Source organism: Triplophysa dalaica, chromosome 1 (assembly GCF_015846415.1).
Source record: "Triplophysa dalaica isolate WHDGS20190420 chromosome 1, ASM1584641v1, whole genome shotgun sequence".
NCBI classification, from domain to species: Eukaryota; Metazoa; Chordata; class Actinopteri; order Cypriniformes; family Nemacheilidae; genus Triplophysa; species Triplophysa dalaica.
In genome coordinates, this window is record NC_079542.1 from 22,140,399 (window position 1) to 22,162,709 (window position 22,311).

Here is a 22,311-nt window from a genome sequence, read left to right on the forward strand (position 1 = left end):
CTGGGACATGTTCCGGGCAAGTACTTCTGACGTCAGCGAGTTCACGAATGTAGCATTGAGCTATGTCAACATGCTAACTGAGCAAGCCACTGAAACGGTAACCATAAAGACATTCTCAAATCAGAAACCGTGGGTGGATAAAAGAATCTGTAATGCGGTTAACCAATGCACTGCCACATACAACGCTGGTCTTTTGTCGGGAAACATGAGTGAGTACAAAGCATTGTGCTATAGTCTCCGACGTGCAGTAAGAGCCGCTAAATTCCGATACAGGGAGAGAATTGAGTCTCACTTTCAGCTCAGTGACTCTCGACGCATGTGGCAGGGACTGTTCCTTTGGAAATAAATCTTCCGCAGAGGTAAGAGTTGATCCGTTGCTGGCCGAAGAGCTAGACACCTTCTACAGCCGCTTTGAAAGCAATGGCGGCATCGCGACTCCGCCGATCAGCACATCAGGAAGCAATAGACAGACCAGCGATGATCATGATATCATAGCCTCAGACGACGAGGTTCGGAGGGAACTAAAAAGAGTGAACGTTAGGAAAGCAGTCGGACCTGATGGGATTACTGGCCGTGTTCTGAGGTCCTGCACTGATCAGCTTGCTGTTTTGTTCAAATCAATATTTTAATGAGTCTCTTGCTACCTCTGTGATTCCCACTTCTTTTAAAAAATGTATCATCATCCCTGTGCCTAAGAACAATAAACCCTCTTGACTGAATGACTATCGTCCAGTTGCCCTAACATCAATAGTCATGAAGGTTTTTGAGAGACTTGTAAAGAACCACATTTGCTCCTCCATCCCTGTTACTCTGGACCCTCTTAAGTTTGCCAATCGCCCAAATAGCTCTACTGACGATGCCATCTCTCAAGTCCTGCACTCTTCCCTCACACACATTAACAGCAAAAAGTGGAACTATGCAAGACTGCTATTCATTGACTATAGTTCAGTTTTCAATAATGTAGTCCCCATCAAGCTAGCTTCTAAACTCGCAGACCTCGGCCTTAACTCTTCACTCTGTGACTGGATTCAAGATTTCCTCACCGGAAGACCTCAAGTGGTGAAAATGGGCCAGTTCACCTCAAACTCCTTCACCCTGAATGTTGGAGCCCCTCAGGGTTGTGTCCTGAGTCCCAAGCTCTGCTCTCTCTACACACACGTGTCCTCTCACAGCTCCACTCCTATTGTCAAATTTGCTGATGATACTGTGGATCTCCAAATCCAGCGTTATATCCACCGTTTATATTAAATTGATCACCCAAATGCAGTGAACAAACAAACACCTGAACTTCGTGAACATATACTCTCTCTCTCTCCTGCACACAAGTGAAAGTGACGTCTGCGCATGCTCCTTCTCCTGCTCTCCATGCTGCCGCGTGCTTTTCTGGGAGAATTGTCCAATAAGGGATTAAGAAAAATTTATTCAAAACAGTTTTATATGTTCGAAAAAAAACATTCAGAAATCTGTACGATCGCTGGGGGAGTGTATTGAGCACAGAAATACTACGTAATACACCCAACTCGTTTTTTGACAAGTCGACCATGTTAAGCATGAGAACACCGCACATTTAACATTGTAAAGAAGTCAGAATACATGACACATCGTTGCAGCACCCCTTTAAAGGGATGGTTGAGTGATGGAGTGGGCCTTTGGTTGTAATTAACAACCTCACTGATAGATGCCGCTAAATTTAATTCACTGGACCTTTAAGCGCCTGCTGCCAGGACAACTTGTGGATTGAATTGGACCTATGAAATACATAGTAGACTTTTTGTTTAGTTTATGGTGCTATTGCCTCCTTTCGGCCATTTTTCTTTTTTTCGTCATGTTGTTTTGTACCATATAAGGGACTAGTTAGTGATGGTCTCCATTTCTCCACATACATACAGGCGGTGTTGTATAATGACCGTTCAGTTCTGGAGAACCACCACGCAGCCTCTGCATGGAGCCTTTTTCTTTCCCAGCCTGAATTCAACTTCCTTGGCAACTTGGACCACGTTGAGTTTAAACGCTTTCGATTCCTAGTGATCGAGGCCATCCTCGCCACTGACCTGAAGAAGCACTTTGACTTCCTAGCTGAGTTTAATTCCAAGGTCAGTACTGTAGTTTGGGTTTATGACAGCTTTCAGTAGCTGAAATATAAACATTATTTCTGTGTGAGTGATTTATAGAAATGGGTCAAAAAAACAGCACACGGCCAAATGAGCTGCACTGTTCCTGCATGTCCCTACAGAACACATGTATCAGTGCTTTTTTGTTGCCGCCATGAATATGTGTGATTGATCTTTACCTTTCTCCCAGGTTAATGATGTGAATAGTCCAGGCATCGACTGGACTAATGAAAATGACAGGTTGTTAGTGTGCCAAGTGTGCATTAAGCTGGCAGATATCAACGGGCCAGCCAAAGACCGCAGCCTTCACCTTAAATGGACAGAGGGTATCGTCAATGAGTTTTATGAGCAGGTAACTTTTATTGACTTTATATAAAGTAGGCAAGCACACCGTTTTGTGGCGTCATAAGAACCTTAATGTATATTTGCGTTTCTGTCTGTATAGGGTGATGAGGAGTCCACTCTAGGATTACCCATCAGCCCCTTCATGGATCGTTCTTCGCCACAGCTGGCAAAGCTGCAGGAGTCTTTTATAACGCACATCGTTGGGCCTCTCTGCAACTCCTATGATGCTGCCGGTCTACTGCCAGGCCAATGGATTGACGAGGAAGACTCAGACGATGAAGAGGAAACGGAAGACATTGAATCCGAAGATGAAGAGCTTGAGGACGATCTTGAACCAAGTAATGAGAAATACATTTGGCAGTCTTTAACATGACTTAATATCAGAATGTCACAATAATTTTATTAGGTTAAGGATGCATTGCGTTATTGCATTATAAAGCAGCATTTATGAATATCAAGCCAAAATATTGCATTTACAAAACTTGCATATTGAAGATCCCTCGCTTCTTATGCTAACCGATGCTTCACATGCTAACTTAGCGCTGTCTCTTCCAGAGAGAAGAAAAGGGCGACGTCGGTTGTTCTGCAACATCATGCAGCACTTAACAGAGAACCACAAGGTGTGGAAGAAAACTATTGAGGAAGAAGAGAAGGCCAAAGAGCTGGATGGGCCCAGCCTTCCTCCAACCACCTCCTCTGACGTCATCCAAGAGGAAGCCGAAGAGGAGGAGCGACAGTAGCAGGAGCAAGGTCAAGAAATGAAGCTCGGTGAAGGGCTTAAAAAATTGAATGACCCCTCCCTCTTTTTTACCTAAACACACACGTATATTGACACCCAGAGGAAGACCCCGTTGGCTCTTCTGCGCTGAAATTAGTCACTGTGCTGACACTCTGAAACTAATGCAGTTCACATTGTGTTGAAAAAAAGGCCTTACTACTGTGAGAGGACCCTCGATGGGAACCCCACTCCTATGCACTTTCACCCCATGGAGAAGCAGCAGAGAATAAACACAGCTTTGAAGACTCCGAATTGTGTCATGAGATTCAAAGGAGGGAAGAAAGCAGGCACGGTGTTGGAGTTGTCCGACTGTGATGAACTCTTAACTCTCCCGTAGGTACTTATAAAGTCAAAATAAATTGCAGAAGTGACTAGATAATAGAGACTATGATGTAGTTGACACCTGTTACCAAAGCGAACAGTTCAATAATATGGAAAGACCGAGATTGATGCCGTCTGAGGCTCAGTGTCAGGAAGCATAACTTAAAATGTGCCTGTCTGAACTTTTAGTATATACATAATATACATTTATTTTTATTGTGATCCAGATAATGGACTGTATACGCTGCACTGTACGTGCAGTCCCCAATTCATGCTGGCGACATAAAACACTGTATTACAGAGTCACCAAGTGGAAATGCTGACATTTTGACCGGAAAAATGACCTGACTTATGCATCGTTTTGGATGCTTTTTGTTCATGTACATCACCTTTCTGCAGTTTGTTTATGTTGATTTTTATTTGCGTGTTTGTTTTTCATTGTGGTGTTTCTTTGGTTTCGTTTTTTGTTCAAAGGAATGCCGAGTTGCCAACTGAGTTTTCCCTAAAGTCCATCTGTGGACAAGGCATAGCAAATGGGACAGGAAAGCCGTTCAGATGAAGGGACGTTTTTCCTTTTTTACGTTGAAATAGATATATTTTTTCACGGTTACTCAGGATTCATGTGAAGGATCAATCCTCTTTTTGCGAAAATTTAAGTCTGCGATTTCACAATGACTTGCACGTTCTTTTCAGAGGTGAAACGTTTCTATTTTTTGTATGAAGAACTTTAAAATCATTAACAAACTTAGATGCTCCCTTAAAAGTGCAGAGTTCTGGAAATTAACCCATGTCCTTATCTGCTGCTCCAGACCAGTATAGCCATGTTTATTTTCTTCCAAAGACCCCCTGATAAGAATTGGGATCCATCTGTGAAAATGAACTGTTTGTTCCAGTTATCACGCATGTCATAGACTGAACATTGATTTGGGGTTACTATATGTTTGGCATTATTTAACCACACAGTCACATGCTTCAGATGCATTATTGCCAAACGGGAAATCTGGCCAGTGCATAGAGAAGGTTTCACACTTTTTTTTTAAAATATATTTTCTTATTCTTCACAATAAGGCAGGTTTAATACGAAAAGTTCTATATATTTTTGGTCTGAAGCAAGAACTCTAGGCATTCCACTAGAATAACGGTGGGACTTTGGAGAGGGGAGAGAGACTCGCTTTCGGCCTATTCCTCTCTTCCTCACCTCACCAAAACTCATTAGGTCTCTGTAGAAGTTCTCAAGTAGGCAGTGTAAATCAAGCTAGTATATTTAAGAGAATATGATATAAATGTGCACATTTTACTACCAAACAAGTGTTTAACCTCTGCACAGAAAGAATACTTGCATATATAAATATATATATAATATATATTTTTTAATTAATCAGCAATGCGTCTGTTTTCTACATACAGCTGACATATATTGTACATTGAGAACATGTAATGATCATCTTGTTTCAGGAGTTTTAAAAATCTGATGCTATTTACAGATGTGGATGTGTTTGGGTATTGTGTTTTTCAGTTTTTGGTTGAGATTTGTTTTTTCTTTTCGGGTGCATTGTCTTTGTGTTCCTGCTCATAACCACTCTTCGTCGCAAGCCCCTTCTAAAGATTGCCGTTGCGAACCACGAGATCCTAACGGCGACGTCAGATGCACCTCGATCCCCCGTGTGGGTTTATTCATCAGTCACATTTGGCCTGTGCTCAGGGTGTGTTCTGTGTTGGGCGCTTGTTTGCACCCAAAGCAGCTTGAGGTGCTCTTTCGCTCTCTCCCTCTGTCCAGACTGTGTTCATCATTTCTTGAATCCAGGATTTCAGCATCATCATCATCCCTAACATCACTGAGCTCACCCCAGCTGTGCTCAAACGCACACTCTGAACGTCATTCAGGTTGTGAGGTAGGGTAACGGCGGATCAGAACATCATCCACTCGATCGACTATGGACTGGGGTACCTAGCTTTGGGGGTTCATTGGATCACAGTGACCTCTTATGTTCTTGTCATCAGTACCTGTACGATGGCATTCAACTTTTTTATGTAGCATTTAGATAGCAATGTCTGATGTAACCATTCAGCCTCTTCAGGGTTTTGGGGGAAATTGACTTTTTTTGTTATTATTTATAGCTGTCATAAAGCACCACCCTGAATAATATTTCCTCTCTCTTTCTCGATTTGTTTATCTCATGTTATTGTCTGCTTTGTGATATTCATTCTAGCACATGCGTACATGTTATTGGAACCAGTGAAAATTTTGTACAGTTTAGCATTTTATTTACGTCTAGTCATAGTCAAAACTGTGAAATAAGGGGATCAGGAAGCAAATGTTAATTATAATATTTTAGGATCTCCAAAGTAACCACCATTTGCTCTAAATAAACACCATCAGACATCACCTGGATTTTTTTGAATGCATTAGTGTTCCTGTAGCTCAGTTTGTAAATGCGTACATGTAATACTATTTTAGCCCACTTGCTTCCGCCAACAAACAGTCAAACTTGTGTCTGGTAGTATCTTTCCCCAGAGGAAGGCCGCGCATTAAACATTACCTATTGCCTATTTAGAAAAGTCCTAACACGTGTATGTCTCTCGGGTTTTGCCGTTATCAGGCTGGGCTACCAAGCATTGTCTTGCTGCTTGTTATTTAGCCATTCACAGATGAAAGCCCAAGCCTTCTCTTGGGAGGACATGCCTGTAAGATGACAGTCAGAAAATGATGAGTCCCCAAGTGTAGGGCATATGAAAGGCCAGCTTTATCTCTGCAGATGACAGCATTGCTGTGACAAGCTACCCAAAGCAACAGTGCGTTTACTCGTCATTCTCAGTTTTGAGTTTTCTATTATTTGGTGTGTAATTGGTATCTATAGCATAGATTTGGGAAAAAATGTAATGTTTTCTTGTGATGACAGAAGTGTTTTAAAGGCACTGCAGTGCAAGTGAGAAATGTTTTTGTGGCACAGACCCAAAGTAAATAATTGCAAACCATTCAAACACGAATTGAAAGCTTTACAAAATAATGTTTGTTGTACACTGACTGACTCGTGCTTTTGCAGTCTCGGTTAATCTCTATGTACCAATTTCATTTTAGTTTCTATGGCATATACATTTCCAACAAAATATTTTCAGCACTATTGAATGAGAGGTTGAGGCAGGTAGACCAACATAAACTTCCAAAGGAGCAGTATAAAAATATACACATCAGAAAGCTTTATGTTGTAAAATTGGTAGGTTTTTAACTTTTTTATAACAAGCGTTTACACAGATATAGTTAAAAGCAAAAAATACATTGTACTTGTTTAAGTATATTGGAGTTCAGCTCTTGAGAATAGCACCATTATCTTCCACAGAAGTTTCATGATAAATGTTCCACTGAGATTAACTAAAGACAGGGCCATTGTTAGTTCAGTACTGAAATATGGCTTTTAGCCAATGGGAGTCATAAATGTTTCTGAAAGGTTCTTGGAAAGGCAACTTTGGTCCTCTCATTTAACTCCAGAAATAGAGGAATTCAAGGAATGTTAAAAATGACAGCGCTCCAAACTGTAACAGAGTTGAATCTTATCAATTATTAACATAATATTCATCTCATATTGACTAGCACAACGTTCGGCTCGCCACGCATTACACATCTTTCACATCAATTTATGAAAGATACGTGCCCTGTACTTTCTCGTTCGCCACACACGTGTTCTCCATACCGTGTATTCTTTAACAGTACCCTTATCACACCCAAGCTGCGTTCTATGAAACTATGGAGGACACATTCTGAGAATTTAAGGAGTCAATATCAGAGGTCAGTATTGCCCGCTGAAAACCTGATGGATTTTAAGACAGGGAATTTGCGCTTCTAAGTAGGCTCCCCGAGGGCTCATGTGGGAAGGTTTACTGCTGTCTCCTCATGGCACATATGGAGTAGGGCCGAGGTTGCAGAGTCATGCCTAGTTTTGGGGAAAGACTTGGAATAAAGCCCTCAGTGAACTGGAGGTGGAACCTCTGAAGCAACGTGGTGAAGAATAAGAACATCTCCAATCTGGCCAACTGCTCCCCGAGACAGTGACGTTTGCCTAGAGATCATTAAAAATGACATAAATCATGAAAATGAACATATCTGGTTGTGTTGCCTTTCCAAAATATTTGACAATGACCTACCTATTGAGAACGGTAGAAATGCCTCATGCCTAACAAATCTGCCGTTATTGTCAAGGAACCTCTCTGGGCAGAAGATGGATGGGTCACTCCAGTACTTCTCATCGAAATGCACAGAGTACAGGTTAGTGATGACCATGGTGCCTTTGGGAATAGTATAGTCACGCACCACTGCATCTTGAGAGGTAGCGCGAAAGATACCCAGTGGGACAATATTGCAAAGGCGTAGGATTTCATGCAGCACTGCTTCCACGTAGGGCATCCTCTGCCGGTCTTCAAATGCAGGTGGCCTGCCATTCAGGACACAATCGATCTCCCTTTGGACCTTTTCTGAACAGAAAACACACATGACATGATTAGTAACATTTTAAGGAACAAGACAAGAAATAACCAGAGTGCAGTTTACCAGAAGCCAACCTTGTATCCTGGGATACAGAGCCATGTAGAGCATCGCCCAGCGTAGACAATTTGTAGTGGTCTCTGTGCCTGCAATGATGAGTTCTCCAACCGAGAAAATGAGATTATCTTGAGAAAAAGATGTTGCCGTATCAGTGGCACTCTGCTCCACCTCATCCAAGTAGGCATCGATGTAATGTCGTGGCGACTGGGTGACCCTCTCCTGTGAGAAGCGCTTGACGATTTGCAGAAGGAAGTCGTACACCTTGTTGGCATTGCGAAAGAGCTTTTGATGCTTCCCAAAGGGCAGGTACTCCATCCATGGGAAGGCGTTGTACATGAAGGCCCAGCCGCTGGCGGCCAGCTCAACGTTCTCGCTGAAGATCTCAATCATGTGCTGAAAATCGCTGTCGTCATAAGAGAAACGCTGCCCAAAGATAATGTGGTTGGTGATGTTGGATACAGCATTCGTAACAAGATGTTTAGGGTTAAACGGTTTTCCCCTGTGCTTTTCAATGGCGTCTAAAAAGAACAGGCTCTCCTCAGAAATCCGCTCGAACATCCGCTGACCACTGCCAAAGTAACGAAAGCAGTTCACGGCTAGCTTGTGGTGTTCGATCCAACCGCGACCGTATTTGCAGTTCAGAAGTCCTAGATGGTGAATCAACAATGCAGAAAGAGTTTAAATATAGAAACAAAGAAGCACTGTATATATATTGATAAGTGTTCTGTGTGCTTACTCATTGATAGTTGAATGGCTTTAACCCAAAATTACAAGAATTGCAATACTCATAATCGGGTAACCTCATGAGCAACTGTTCTGTGTTCTCTAGTTCCCACAACTCTGACATATAAATTATGTGCCAAACATTCTCTGAATCAAGCAGCTGCAGACGACTGTGTTTAAAGGGATAGTTCACATAATAATAAAACTATTGTTTCCTAACCCCCTTTTCTATGAAAACAGAAAGAAAAAATATCGGCAACAGGATTGGTGTGCTTTATTTAAAATGCAACACTCTATACATTAGTTCTCTGTCTAAAAAAGACTTTTTTTTCATGGAACAATTTCCTCTAATTTAGGATCTTATTTCTTCCAATTGGCACATCTTTTTAGTTGAGAACCAATGGCGTTTACCATCAGTTATGTCAACCCTGGCACCGCATGTTATGTAAATTAAATTTCAGATTATCATTAAAAGACGTTATGATGAGTCACTCACACAAAACTTGCATTGCTTTCTAAGATATTAATTAAAGACTAATAGTCCAAGTGACTATTATGGTGCTTTCATGGTGTTTTGGAATTTGACAGACATGGACATTATAAACTGTTATGTTTTGTATTATGAATTGTATAGGAAAGAGTTTCGTGAGGATTCTTCAAAAATCACAGAAAGAGGATGAGTTACCCTGCTGAAAAAAAACAATAGAACTCTGCCAAACACATAATAGAAAATGTAATGGTGTAAGGGAACGGTATTGCTTTTATGGTGTCTACAGGTATGTGATGGATTCTATTGGTGGAAAAGGAACTGTAATGGTTTTAATGGAAAAAACGTATGGTTCATAATGTTATTTTAACAGAATTTTTTTTCAGTCAGCTACATTTGGAAAATCGATCTAAAAGGAACAACTTACCTCCCATTTTTGTCATCTTCTGAAATAAAGGGAGGGATGGCCGGTCTGCAAAAACCTCACTCTGGTAATACAGGCACTCTTTAATAGCATCATAACCATTTAGGATAACAGTTGAGATCCCTCCCAAATCGAGACTAAAAATCTGGAAGGAAATGGTAACATTAATTTATCTAGCCTCTGCCAAGCATATTTCTACTAATGAACAGAGTATAATTACAGGGCTACAGTCCCACTCATGGATACAGTGAGGAAGGGAATGAATCGCGCTGACTCAGCATGAAAACTGAGTGCAGCAGAAGCGTTGCCAAAAGGCGATTCTAAACGCAGCGCTCTTTTGTTCTTAACTTCCCCACCAACACTGCTAGCGACGCGACCGGAGAGAAACGACTCGATTATAATCAGTCAACTGAACTGATTCTCGCTTTGGTGCGTCGCGTCGACTAAATGATTAAAATAATCTTAATACATGCAAAAATAATATTATTAATAATTAATGCAATAGGGTTAAACAATAAAAGCACAGAAACACTGCATTATAAAGTGATTCAAAACTTTTGACATCTGTTGAGGATTACAGAGAGAGAGGACTGTGCGTGAAGTGTCACCCGTACCTGTCCGTGGATTTCACTCTGCCTCTTCATGTAGACGTGAGGCTCTGTGGCTATGGACAGTATATTCCCTATAATGGGTAAAGGTGTCGGTCCGGGGGGAAACCCTCGGGGTCTCCGCTGCTTTAAGAGCTGGCGAATCACCATAAAAGCGAAGAGTGTCGTGAACAAACTACACAAACAAAAGAGATTTTGCTCCCGGGACAAAGACAACAGTGATGTGACCCGATTAATAGATACCATTTTAAAGTTTGACACTCTGGGATGATCTGCAAAATATGCTACTTTGTGAGAAGTCTCCACATCTCCGTTTTGTCCGTCAGAGAGAGAGCGAGCGCTAGGGGATCATCTTGCACATGTTGCTCTTTATCCCCCGCCTCTCAATGGCTAAGATTGGCTAGACTGGGGGGGGGTGTCGGTTTGGATGAACTCGCATTGTGCTTGATTATTAGCGATTATTCGCGAGAATCACGCAGTTTTTTTTTCTCGGAGATGCGGTGACAGTTGCGTTTCGTAAAAGCCCGTCTTGACAGGGCGTATGCGATTTTGGACGCAAGTACAAACAATAAAAGGACTATAAAATAGGAGACATTTAGATGCTTAAGTTGTGATGTATTAAATGTTTTAAACAGGATTACAATATTGAGAGAAATGGTATGTTGCAAAAGAATCGTCTGCCTGGGCCATACATTTTTCTTGTTTTTTGGTCAAACCTTTGTGTTGCTCTGCAAAATCTGCTGTGCAACAAACTTTGACCTTATGATTTGAAACCCCTCCACCCCTGCTGAAAGAAAAGAAGCAGCATTCCGTCCGTCCTGCTATTTTAACCAAGCAGTGACACCTCGAACTCGCAGAATTTATTACGTTACGGTTCACTTTGTATTCATATAGTTTTAATTAGTCAATGTAAATTATTGTATTATCTTTAATGGCGAGCATTTTTAAATGAAATCAGTGTTTTCTGCGTGAATAAATAAAGCATATATCTATAAAATGACATCATCAAGGGAATATTAAAATAGATTATTCGTAAAAAAAGATTTACTTTATATGTAATGTGAACAGGAATTTTTATCATTGAACAGCAGCTCACAGTAGGCCGGCAAAGCGACCCTTATATCTGTTCGGCTACCTTTAATAATTGCATGAGCATGTTTTTATGCATTGTGGGAAATGGTGAAGAGCATATTAGGTAGGAAAACAAAATGAATGTCTTTGCACAATGTGAGAAACAAACCAACTCCGTCTTCAGGTGGGTTTTTCTTCACTCTTATCAGATGTGTCCAGGTTGTAACTAATCTCACATTAATCTTTCATAAATCAAAGAGTTTAAATACCCCACTACAATGATGCTTCATTACACACCACAGTGTCTCGGGATTTATTATCTACTGTGCCTTCTACTTGTATAAATAGATAAAGCCAACAGTTCTCAGAGGATCTGTTTAAAGATTTCACTGTTTGTGGTACATAATGAGGACATCTACAACACTGGATATGAGAAACACATTCTATTATGGATTTTGCAGAAGAGGAAAAATCAGTCACAGTCATAGATTAATCAATAAAAGTCTGTGAGATGTCACAGACGCAACAGCACGGTATTACTTTACTGCCATCGCGTCGAGAGATGAGGTCATGGGGCCTTCTTGTTTCAGAAATAGCTTTTTAGTGCACCTTGCATTTCGTCTTAATGTTGCACATAAGCCATTTTGAATGCATCCAGCTCGCAACCATCAATGGTATCACAGTCAGTTTTTTGTTAGTTCTTGGTGACTCAGATGATGGCACCGGTTTTTAATGTTGTCTAAATCCAAGCATGGCGTGTGATCAGTAAAGCACACGGACAAGATTACAATGAACTCGAAGTTGCAACAGAGGCTTGATTGATGAGCAACACTCAGTGATTAAATCTCATTTCCTTAATGTCTAAGGATGAACTGCGCTGGCTCCTCGCTGACCATTTAGAGCTACTTTGTGTCTCAGAGAGGGTTATGAATTGTGTTTAGTTTTCCTCTCAGAGCCATTACAAATCTCACTTAATCCCTGCTCTCTTCCATCTGCAGGTGTTCAAACAGCCATGCCATCTTGGAGAGCAGCTGCAGCCGTCGTTGCCCACTTGGTGAATTTCCATCTTGAAGCTTTGAAGCACGTGTTTAGCCAGATGAACATACGTACTGTAATAATTGAAAAGGGCATCGTCCTCCGCTTCGAAGCAAAATGATTATCTGTCTTTCGGATTAACTTACACAAGGCCGGGTGGAGCTGGTGATGTTAAAGCATGACCAAATTTGAAAGGTTACAGTATTGACTCGAAAGTTTACTGCGGGGAAAACTTGCCGGCCTACTTTGTTTACTTACTCACTGATCTATGGACACAGTAAGTCTCAGCAAAGCATCCCTATAACGGAAATGACCCTTCATTAGACTCGAGAGGTCCATCACGCACGCTAGTTTGCGTCCGTGGTGGAGCTGAGCGTTGGTCTCTGGTCTTGTCACTTCACCCAGATTTACTGATTTTGTCATTGGCACGGCTTCGGGTTCGATAGCACTAAAAGGCTCATCCAGACTAATGGGGTTCCTATGTGACGCAAACACAGTCTCTCGTTGGAGATGGTTTATTAGGCCATAGCCAATAAAGAAGAGGAGTCAGATGATGCCTCAAGACAAAGGGTTTAGTAATTGGGACCGAGATAGAAGGCTTGTTATGGTCACAACCTCTTTGATTAGGACCACGGGTCACGTCATCACAGGAAACCCAAATAAGGAATAGAGCAACGTTGCGATTGATCACGCACGTTATTGCAGAACACACAGTGAAAATGGCATTTGAGCGTGTTCCCTGCTTCTAAGATCGCCCATCAGCATTTGTCTTGCACATTATTTTAAATCGATTCATGAGAATGTCACACAAGCAACATCCAGACTGGCTTTTTTCTGCTTGTTCTTTAAGGGGGGTTTATTAATTTCATTGTACATTTATGCTAGCACTTTATGTGTGTGCTCAAATCCCGCAATTTTCTGGATATTTAGATCTAGCATAATTTGAAAATATTTTTATATTAAGCAGGAACTGTGGTTATCTTGCAAATTTGAACTGTATCACATTTGCAAAAACAACAGGCTTATGTGAGTATCAATCATACTCAAAGTTTGATAGACATACGATATAGCCTAGATCTACCCGTTGATCGTAACAGAACATCAGCTATTTTATTATAAGGTTAATTATTCTATATGAAGAATTGTTAAGACGTTGAAAAAGAACCTTGACTTTCTTTTAACACATTCCCCTGACAAATAAATTGCATGCTATTTAAAAACTTGTTCCGAACGATATTGAATTTTGCTGATCACTGGTGAATTTTTGTGAATGGAGCAGTTTGTGATGAGGAATGACGTCATTGGTGTGACACACTCTTTATCATTTTCCAGAAGCCGAGAACGATCGGATTGGTTGGATGAGGAAGCAGAGCGCTCTGGTTGGCTGTCCGAGAATCATTAAACACCCACACTGTCAATAGTGAGACTCACATGGTGGGTATATAGGCAGGTGTGTTTTAGCTTGATGCAACAGACTAAAAATTTCATCAAGTTGATATATCCCATCTATTTTGGAACGACTCTTTTCTACTCTCTGTTGCACGAAGCCTAACATCTTAAGGTAAGTAAAAGTATTTATGATCACACATGGATGTCTTTTACAAATGTCCATGTATGGGTAATGTTAAATGTGACTCCAGGAAGCACTTTATGGTATATACTTGACTCTTTAGCTGTGTAGAAAGGCATGCTCTGTGGATTTTCAAGGAGAATTGGACAGCTCCTGAGCGCTGGCTGTGGGTGCGGAGAGAGAAGCTCATTATACTAATGCACAGGATCCCTCTGGAAGGGAAATCAGGAGACTAATATCTTTAATGCTGCAGTTAGAGCATGACAGTGGAAGATGCCGGCATCAGGCACACAGACTCTCATTCTCCTGCCGAGAATAAGAGAACATGCGCAAAATCCTAACTTCAGATCTGTTGTGTGAAGGTTTTCTTTGCATGTTTGAACAGTCAACTGGTGTGCCTGTGACATTGAGGGAAATTCTTGGTTCGACTGTGGAAACTTAATTTCCCGGGTTAACGCTGAAAATAAAATACACTTTCAGAATGTAATCTAATGGCAGAATGTCTCGCTACAGGGGACCATGGTCATGTTGAAGATCTCCGCTTTCCTTGTTGCCTACGCACTGCTTATTTGCCAGACGTACAGCTCTAATGCATCGCCTGCCAGGTGAGGTTTTAAAAAGAAATGTGATTTCCGCCTGATAAATAGGATGATGACAAAGGATTATGTTTTATTACCACAATTCCATAAATCAGCTAAACATACAAGTAAGTGAAATGGGTGCTTTGTTCAAGTCATTTGGACAGAGGCTATAGAGCATATGTTTTCATTAGAGGTTGCGGCATCATGGACTATCAGTCTTTTGATTACATCAGATGAATCCCGGCCAAACCCACTCTGCTTACAACAGTATTGATCGGTGATAAATCTTAACTTGGCAACGGGACAGCTTTTAAGTGCCATACTCTTAGCAGATTGTTTTGATTATGTTTAGGATTTGTCGGAGCGAGCAAAAAGTGCTTTTACCATCGGAAAAATACGAAGCATTTGTTTAGTTATCCACACGGCGGGAGCGAATAATAACCTGAAGATGTTGGGTTGCAGGCCTGCACTGGAATCCACACAAGATCGAGCGACACTCACCGACTACGAAGCGAGGCGGTTGCTTAATGCCATTGTCAAAGAATTTGTGCAAATGACTGCAGAGGACATGGAGCAACAAGCTTCTGAAGAAAACAGGTAAAAACACGCTCTTTTCTTGCAAAGATCTTTCAAAAGGCAAATCTATTGGAAGTGATTTGCACTGATTTGTTTCTCTCACGTTTAAGAAATTAAGCCCGAATTACCTGCGACATCATCGCACTACCTCGTTTATGTCAACAGTATTTAGACTTGTTTTATGCGACAGGTATGTGATGAATTTCATCAAACAGGGATTCATCTGGGGAGTTCTCTGCCAAGCTTACTCTCTGCATGAAACGTATTAAGTCCTTCTAGTTTATGATACCATTTGTAATGTCTGTTAATGCATGAGTATATCAAACGGCATGAACAAAAGCATGATCTACAAACATGTGAAAGGAAATGCCTGCATGATATGCTCAGCGAGCATCATGAAAGTGAAGATGTGAAACGCAAATCCAAAGCTGAATTATAGAAGCATGGTGGGGCGTATTAACATAACGGCAAAATGCGAGGAAGCATGTGAACATGCATCCCATCATCTTTATTCTGTATGTGAATGTAATGAATGCTCCTGCATGCCTGTCTATGAGTTTTTCTGCATGTGGTCTCTCTCCTCACAGCCTGGGTAGACCCGTGTCCAAGCGCTGCTCCAGTCTCAGCACCTGTGTGCTGGGGAAACTGTCCCAGGAGCTGCACAAGCTGCAGACGTATCCACGCACCAATGTAGGAGCGGGTACACCGGGCAAGAAGCGCAGCCTGGAAGACAATGATGCGTTTGCTGGATACGGAGAGGCAATCAATCGTATCTAATCGGCAGCGGTTATTTCCCCATGCATGGCCCCGATATGCGAGCGCATGCTGAAGTTTGCCTGCCTGATTGACTTGAAAGAACATTTTTTTCTACTTTCTTTGGCAGAGTAACACATCTCAGACAGACTCTGTTGCACTAATTTCGTATAGTCACTGGATCTATTTAGGGTATATAAGTGAGCCATGATACCGGAGAGCTCTCATTGGTAGCTTTTTCAAACTCAAAGAGAAATTTCTGTCTTGTTTGATTTGATTTTGCTCCTGGTCTAATAAAGATATTTTTAGAATGACATTTTTTTGCCTATTGTTTGTTTGAAATTTAAAACTTTACGATTATATATATGGGATAAGGTAAAGATTTATGAAATGTTATCAGGCTCTACTTCCCATTTAGGTAAGAAATGTTACTGCAGACATTTTGCTAAGTGCACCTACATAAATATATTCAATAATAATTAAAGCAAAACATTTTTTATATAGCTATGCTTTATTACATAATAATTTGATTTTTTTTACATTTTTCAGTGTTACGACTCAGAAGCGAGCTTGTAACACAGCCACGTGTGTTACACATCGCCTGGCAGATTTTCTGAGCCGCTCTGGGGGTATCGGAAGCAGCAAATTTGTTCCCACTAATGTGGGCTCGCAGGCATTCGGCAGACGGAGGAGGCTCAGTCAGGAGTAGACCACTGAGAACGGACCCTTGGTTACGGTGTGTGGACAGTATTCTTAAAACCTTTTCAGGTGTCAGACTGACCTCATTATTTTTTTCTGAACCTCGGTCAAGATAACAAATTGCACGACTTTAATAATTACATGACAGAATGACGTAGATGTTACATGTCAAATTATAGGATTGCTGAGAGATAGATGTTGATGTAAAAATTCATAAAAACATTTCTTTCGACAGGTCTCTCTCCAAAATTCTTCTTTGATCACAGTCAACGAAAGAGAAAACCATCATGTTCACCTCAAGAACCCTGGGAATGGAAACGCCTCACTTTCATCCGAATGGACTCCGAATGATAGCACTGTTTGTTTCCATCCTGCCAGACATTTAAACTCCTTATTTATTTGCTCTTCCACAAAGCAATGAAAATGTAAAAAAAAAAGAGAGAAAATAGAGGTGACCGGTAGTCACACTCATTTTTCTACTCATCCTGCTCTGAGGAAGAGCATTGCTTCATTATTTCCTCTCTGCAGAGAGCATATTCAGTTAGTATGTAAAGTATGATTTGGCCCATATTCCTCTAATGTGACTCAGCACATTACAGTATTTTGGGGATCACATTAAAGCAGTGCCTCATAAAAAGGCTTCCCTGAATATGGACGTGTCTTGTGCCTTGATGTAACACACTTTACATGCCGCTGTTGTACAGTATGTTTGAGGAGGGAGAGGTACTACCAATGAATTACAAATTGTAACAATTGTGAATTTGAGCAAGATTAAAATGTATTTTAGATACATAAGGTTTGGGGTACTTGATTTATTGAATGATTGGTTGTTTTAGTAATTGGTCTGCATAGTCTTATACACATGCCCCCATCACACCACTTTTTGAACTTTGCATTTTTAATACAATCATAATAAAAACGAACAGAAAAAGACAAAATTACTCTACAGTCGTGATTCTCCAGTTGTTTAAAATGATTGTCAGCAATTTTTTGCTTCTTTATCAGAAGAAATAAATAATGCCTCCTGCACAGCACATACAGGATAAGGAGCCTAGAAGTCCATTAAAAATAAACATAAACCAAACAGCTTAAACCTTATCAAAATGGACATCGTTTCATCAAGTACAACTTAATGGCTAGTTTTTAGATGACAGGTTTTCATGGTTGCATATATGTTCTGCTCAACATACAGTACTCTATACTTGATTTGTTCTTATTGGCTCCTCTGAGCATACTCAACTGACAGCAGTCATTCCACAGAAGCCCTTCAGGGAGCTGTTTGTCATGATAGTGCTCTTCAGTGGCTAATTGTCAAGCTGGTCTGTAACTCCCAACAGTTACAGCCCATGGGAACTTGTTTACTGTCAAATCAATTTCCTTAAGACCAACTAAAGCAGTCTTTTTGCTATAATGTAGACGCAGCGCAGAGACCCGCTGTGCCTTATTAGGGAGAATTGATTCTTATTTTCACCGACACCATGATCTTATGAAATTCCACAGCCTGATCTGATCTCGCAAGTGGGAAGATGTTTTAAATAATGCACCTTTTGTCTTTTCCTGCAATTCAATAAAGAACAACTTAAAACCTTTCATGTATTTAATAAAGCGCTACGATTTTATGGGCTTCCAAATGAGAATAAATGCAAAAACTGAATGATTAATTTTCATTCATATAATCTCGTAAATGATGCTGATTCTAATCACTAAAACCACTCATCCAAGTTTCCCATCACAACCTTCACGACAATCATGATGGCATTTTATCAAGTGCTTTTTTGTGTCCTCACACAGTTCAAATGGATCCCATCCAGTTAGATGCTTTGTTAATTAACCTCTATGCCCTCATAGTAGGAGCCATTTCACATCGCAGTGCCCCCCTTCCTTCCTCTTGGCTAATGAGGAGATGTTGTAAGTTCTTGTGTCACTGAGAGGAAGGGTCTATAGGAACCAGCCAGTCAATTAATCTTTATCAGCAAACTTTAACAATACATTACAAATTCCATAATAATATTTTACATTATTTGACTTGTGTTCTTGCAGTTAAAAAAGCATATCAGTTGCTGTGGTGTTAAAAGATCTGTCAATTTAAAGCCCCTGTCACTATGTAAGCATGGTATTCATTTTTCTCATTGTTTCAATTATTAATGTCTGTTTTTGGTGCATTTAAAAACACAATGAAACAAAACTCTGCACGTATCTGCTAATTGAGCCACATAATTAAGTCGACGGATGCGTGATGATTTTGCCATAGTAAGATGTCATTAACTAAATTGATTACAAGCCTCCGGCGCTGTACATCCAATTTAAAAGGAATGGTCTGATCTAAATGAAATACATAAACACATGGAGCTAAATAAAGCAGCCGGTGCTGTACAGCCCAGATTAGTAACTGTATGGCAGGCAGCCAATGAATTCACCTATGACAAATTCTATTTAAACATGCCGGCTAAAATGCTAAGCAATCTAAAATTGAAAGGGTGCATTTCTGAAATGAAGTATAAGAATGCCACACCAGCAGCCAGTCAGATTATAATCTGTTTAAAATTATCTGTCAAAACAATTCAACATGCATTACGTGACCTCCTCAATAACTGGATTAACATTAATTTAGTACTACAATTTTTTTTATTATTTAATTAATGTTGATGATTTTAAGAATCTATTTTTTTTGTTGGTTTACCACATATTCCACAATAACTAGTTCTAATTTCAAAAGAATGCTTTTCATTACAGAAGGGGCGTAGGGGCTGGCTCCGTGCGTTGCCACCACTGGAAGTGCTTTACTGTAAAAAGCAATTGCTTTGATTGAAGGCAAAGTGACGCACATCCACTAATGAGATCAATGGCAGAATATAAAAACATGATATTTAGCAAAGCCTCTCACTCTGAGTGGACCAAGAAAAAGCAAAAGAAAAAACAATCAATTCTTTCCACATCACTCTCTCCTGGAGCCTGTTTATGGAAGATGAAATGGCCATTTTGGCCCCAAACCAGTTAAAGGATTTGTCTGTATTCTCAATTGAGATCTTATTCGACTCTGGTCGAGCAATCTGAATTAATAGCTTGGATTTAATTAATAATCTCTGCAACTAATGCTTAAGAACACAAACTGACAACATTTTGAAAAACATCATTTTCACATTCATGTTTTGATGATAAATAACTGTTGCATGCTGGGGTTGCTTGTGTGTTGAAAAGAAACAAAAATTAGAGTTGCATTGGATAGTTAAGGAAAGACGCTGAGAGAATGAGTGTGCAGACTGTTATTTAAAAGTTCCAGTGTATGAAATTTAGCGGCATCTAGTGTTGAGGATACAAATTGCAACTTAAAGCTCACTCCACCCCTCCCTTTCAAAGTACTAAGGGGTCTGACAAAGAACTTAGATGTAGTCATGTTTTTGCTTCAGGGCTGAAGGATATGCTCAGAGCAATGTGTCCGTTTAGGGCTACTGTAGAAACAACATATTGAATTCCATGCAAGGGAATGTAGATAGAAATAGCTCCTTCTAATATAATTAAAACATAAGCTTTATTATGTAAGGCTTTTATACACCTCTGAAGACATAGTTATGTGTATTATATTTCATTTCTGCCAATATATCCTGCAAAAAATTACACACTTTTTAAATAAATAGCAGCCATGGTTGCTGGACAAAGATCATCACCAGCTACATATAGCACCTAGTTATCAGTACTTTGATAAGCAGGGTGGTTAACTGCTGCATCAAGTCCCACAATCCCGAGGCATCTAAATATAATAGCGAGACATAAAAATTCCCCATGACATAAGCCAGTCTGCACATTGTCTTCTTGTTTCATTGCTTTCCATCCGGTGTGGTGACGTAAAGCAGCGTGGATAAAACTGTGAACCTTAAAATCAGTGAATTGTCTCCTACTTTGTTTCTCATCCTTCAACAGTTTGCATTCGATTATCAACAAGCCGTGAAATTGAGGCTATATAAAGATGAACGAGCAAAACGGAAGCGGCTATCATAATTTGTTTGAGGTCGGAGAGCAAAGCCAATCAAAATCTAAAGCTCTTATCAAAATTCCAATGTTAATGATCCATTCTTGCTGTAAAACTACTCAGGCTGGTGAAATCAATCCTTACTTAGAAACCGAGCAAACTGTGATAATTTTCAGAGACATCAGCTGGAATTGAGAAAATAATTAATTGCGTAGCCGTGTGTTTTAGGCCGTGTCTAAATCTTCAGTTGACATGATGTTAGGGATGTTGAAGCTAAGAGGAGTCTGTGTTTGAACAGTCCCTTTGGGCTTTATTACTAAATACTTACATACACAAATCTGGTAAATATGCAGAAACTTTGCAGAACTCTGTGGAGTTCACTGCATCTCATGTGAGCTAGAAGACCCATAAGCTATTAGCTTGCTATAATTTCCATACTGGTTAAGAGTCTTCCAGGGTCGTCATTTAAACCATACATTTCGGGATCAATAAGTGTGCACTTGCATTAGAGACACATGTACCACACAAGTGGACTGACCAGAAGGAGGCCCCCATAGGGAGCAGCCAGCACTGTCCGATCAATAATGGATATCTTTTAATACTTTATGCTTCTGTGAGCATGATTCACACTACATCTAAGAGAAGAGCAGATGCCATTGACATTCAATGGTTTCATGGACAACACTTTGAACCATAAAGTGACAGAACGTTTAGTACTGATTTAGATTTGGACAGTGACTGGCATGCTACCATAAAGGCTTTAACAGCTGACAGTAGGTCTGTAATGCTTTATTAAATATACAGACATACAATATAGCTGTTGTACGATCCGTTCTGCGCATAGGTGTAATTACGTAGTACAAAACGTCATGGTTTCCCTACACTATGTGTATCACGCATGCGATGAAACTCTTGACGGCCAGGCGGCACAACTGGCCGCATATTTTTGTAGCTTACATTGTGTTTTTCATTTAACAGTTCACGGCGGGTCAATTTTCAAGCTTTTAAATGTAGCTTACGCTATGCATTACGAGGTGTTTACATGGTTGCCTATCCAAAATAATAAAGGAGTTGTTACATGAACATACACAATTTGGTTACATGTGGAATGAAGTCTGAGTCTTTCTGTCACTGCAAACCTTCAGTTTCCTCCATCTCCCCCTTGCGATTCATTGCTGTATGGTATTAGGCCTACTTAATTTGCCGTGTCTCGATCTGAGGTCAGTTTTTTTATTAAAAGCTGCTAATATTAGTTAACTTTAAATTGAGTAATTTTGTATTAGTATGGGTCTTTATAGGCTAATATATCTATCTATATAATCTAAATGAGGAAAAAAATCCCTTCAATGGTGTTTACAGAAGATATATATGCATTTCTGCCTAGACTATCTGCACTTACATGAAGAAAGAACTACAAACAAGTCTGGGGAAACGTATTTCAAACTAACAATGGAAATGACTTGAAAGAACCCATAGTGTGCATAAAGAAGTGACATGAGACCGGAGGTGGACAGTAGTGAAGTACATTTACTTGAGTATTGTACATAAGTACACTTTTTGAGTATCTTTACTTTATATAAGAGAAAAAAAATTAAAAACGCGTCACTTCGATGTTCCACACTTCATATTTTAGGTCGAAAAAGTGCATCATCCAGGTACTTGCCGTGCACTACTTTTTTGAGGATATTCAGTGTTAACGCGCTACTCTATTTATACTACAAACAT

At 40.2% G+C, this 22,311-nt stretch overlaps 3 protein-coding genes across 7 annotated transcripts in view; 2 read left to right on the forward strand and 1 right to left on the reverse strand.

Annotated features, from left to right (window-relative positions):
* pde3b (phosphodiesterase 3B) overlaps positions 1-5,941 on the forward strand; it is a 52,062-nt gene extending 46,121 nt beyond the window's left edge. Inside the window, exons 13-16 of the mRNA XM_056756330.1 lie at positions 1,890-2,093; positions 2,302-2,463; positions 2,557-2,794; positions 3,012-5,941. Coding sequence (XP_056612308.1) covers positions 1,890-2,093; positions 2,302-2,463; positions 2,557-2,794; positions 3,012-3,196 — 789 coding nt within the window. The 3' untranslated portion in view covers positions 3,197-5,941. The remainder of the gene's footprint in view (positions 1-1,889; positions 2,094-2,301; positions 2,464-2,556; positions 2,795-3,011) is intronic.
* Positions 5,942-6,768: 827 nt separating this feature from the next.
* On the reverse strand, positions 6,769-11,791 carry LOC130421272 (vitamin D 25-hydroxylase). Its single transcript, XM_056749075.1, has 5 exons — positions 10,341-11,791; positions 9,730-9,871; positions 8,110-8,739; positions 7,696-8,022; positions 6,769-7,610 (listed from the first exon to the last, which is right to left on the reverse strand). The coding sequence occupies exons 1-5, from the start codon at positions 10,578-10,580 to the stop codon at positions 7,429-7,431; spliced, it is 1,521 nt and encodes a 506-aa protein (XP_056605053.1). The 5' UTR covers positions 10,581-11,791; the 3' UTR covers positions 6,769-7,428.
* A 205-nt stretch (positions 11,792-11,996) lies between these two features.
* On the forward strand, positions 11,997-17,308 carry calca (calcitonin/calcitonin-related polypeptide, alpha). Of its 5 annotated transcripts, XM_056749611.1 has the most exons (6): positions 11,997-12,459; positions 13,773-13,874; positions 14,524-14,615; positions 15,054-15,188; positions 16,470-16,656; positions 16,855-17,308. In XM_056749611.1, exons 2-5 carry the CDS (start codon positions 13,872-13,874, stop codon positions 16,627-16,629), a joined length of 390 nt encoding a protein of 129 aa, XP_056605589.1. In that variant the 5' UTR covers positions 11,997-12,459; positions 13,773-13,871; the 3' UTR covers positions 16,630-16,656; positions 16,855-17,308. The 5 variants fall into 5 exon arrangements, with proteins under 5 accessions (XP_056605589.1, XP_056605588.1, XP_056605585.1 ...); XM_056749610.1 differs by lacking the exons at positions 16,470-16,656; positions 16,855-17,308 and adding an exon at positions 15,755-16,228 and having other exon boundaries at positions 13,773-14,001; XM_056749607.1 differs by lacking the exons at positions 16,470-16,656; positions 16,855-17,308 and adding an exon at positions 15,755-16,228.
* The last annotated feature ends 5,003 nt before the right edge of the window (positions 17,309-22,311 follow it).

Excerpts from the sequence above, each read along its gene's own strand:
- LOC130421272 (XM_056749075.1), bottom strand. The coding sequence starts at position 10,580 with ATGGTATCTATTAATCGGGTCACATCACTGTTGTCTTTGTCCCGGGAG. Across the intron at positions 9,872-10,340 it reads AGAGTGAAATCCACGGACAG|ATTTTTAGTCTCGATTTGGG; the intron begins GTACGGGTGACA and ends ATTTCCTTCCAG. Across the intron at positions 8,023-8,109 it reads TCTGTATCCCAGGATACAAG|AAAAGGTCCAAAGGGAGATC; the intron begins GTTGGCTTCTGG and ends TTTTCTGTTCAG.
- calca (XM_056749607.1), top strand. Across the intron at positions 14,616-15,053 it reads TCTAATGCATCGCCTGCCAG|GCCTGCACTGGAATCCACAC; the intron begins GTGAGGTTTTAA and ends GTTGGGTTGCAG. Across the intron at positions 15,189-15,754 it reads CAAGCTTCTGAAGAAAACAG|CCTGGGTAGACCCGTGTCCA; the intron begins GTAAAAACACGC and ends CTCTCCTCACAG.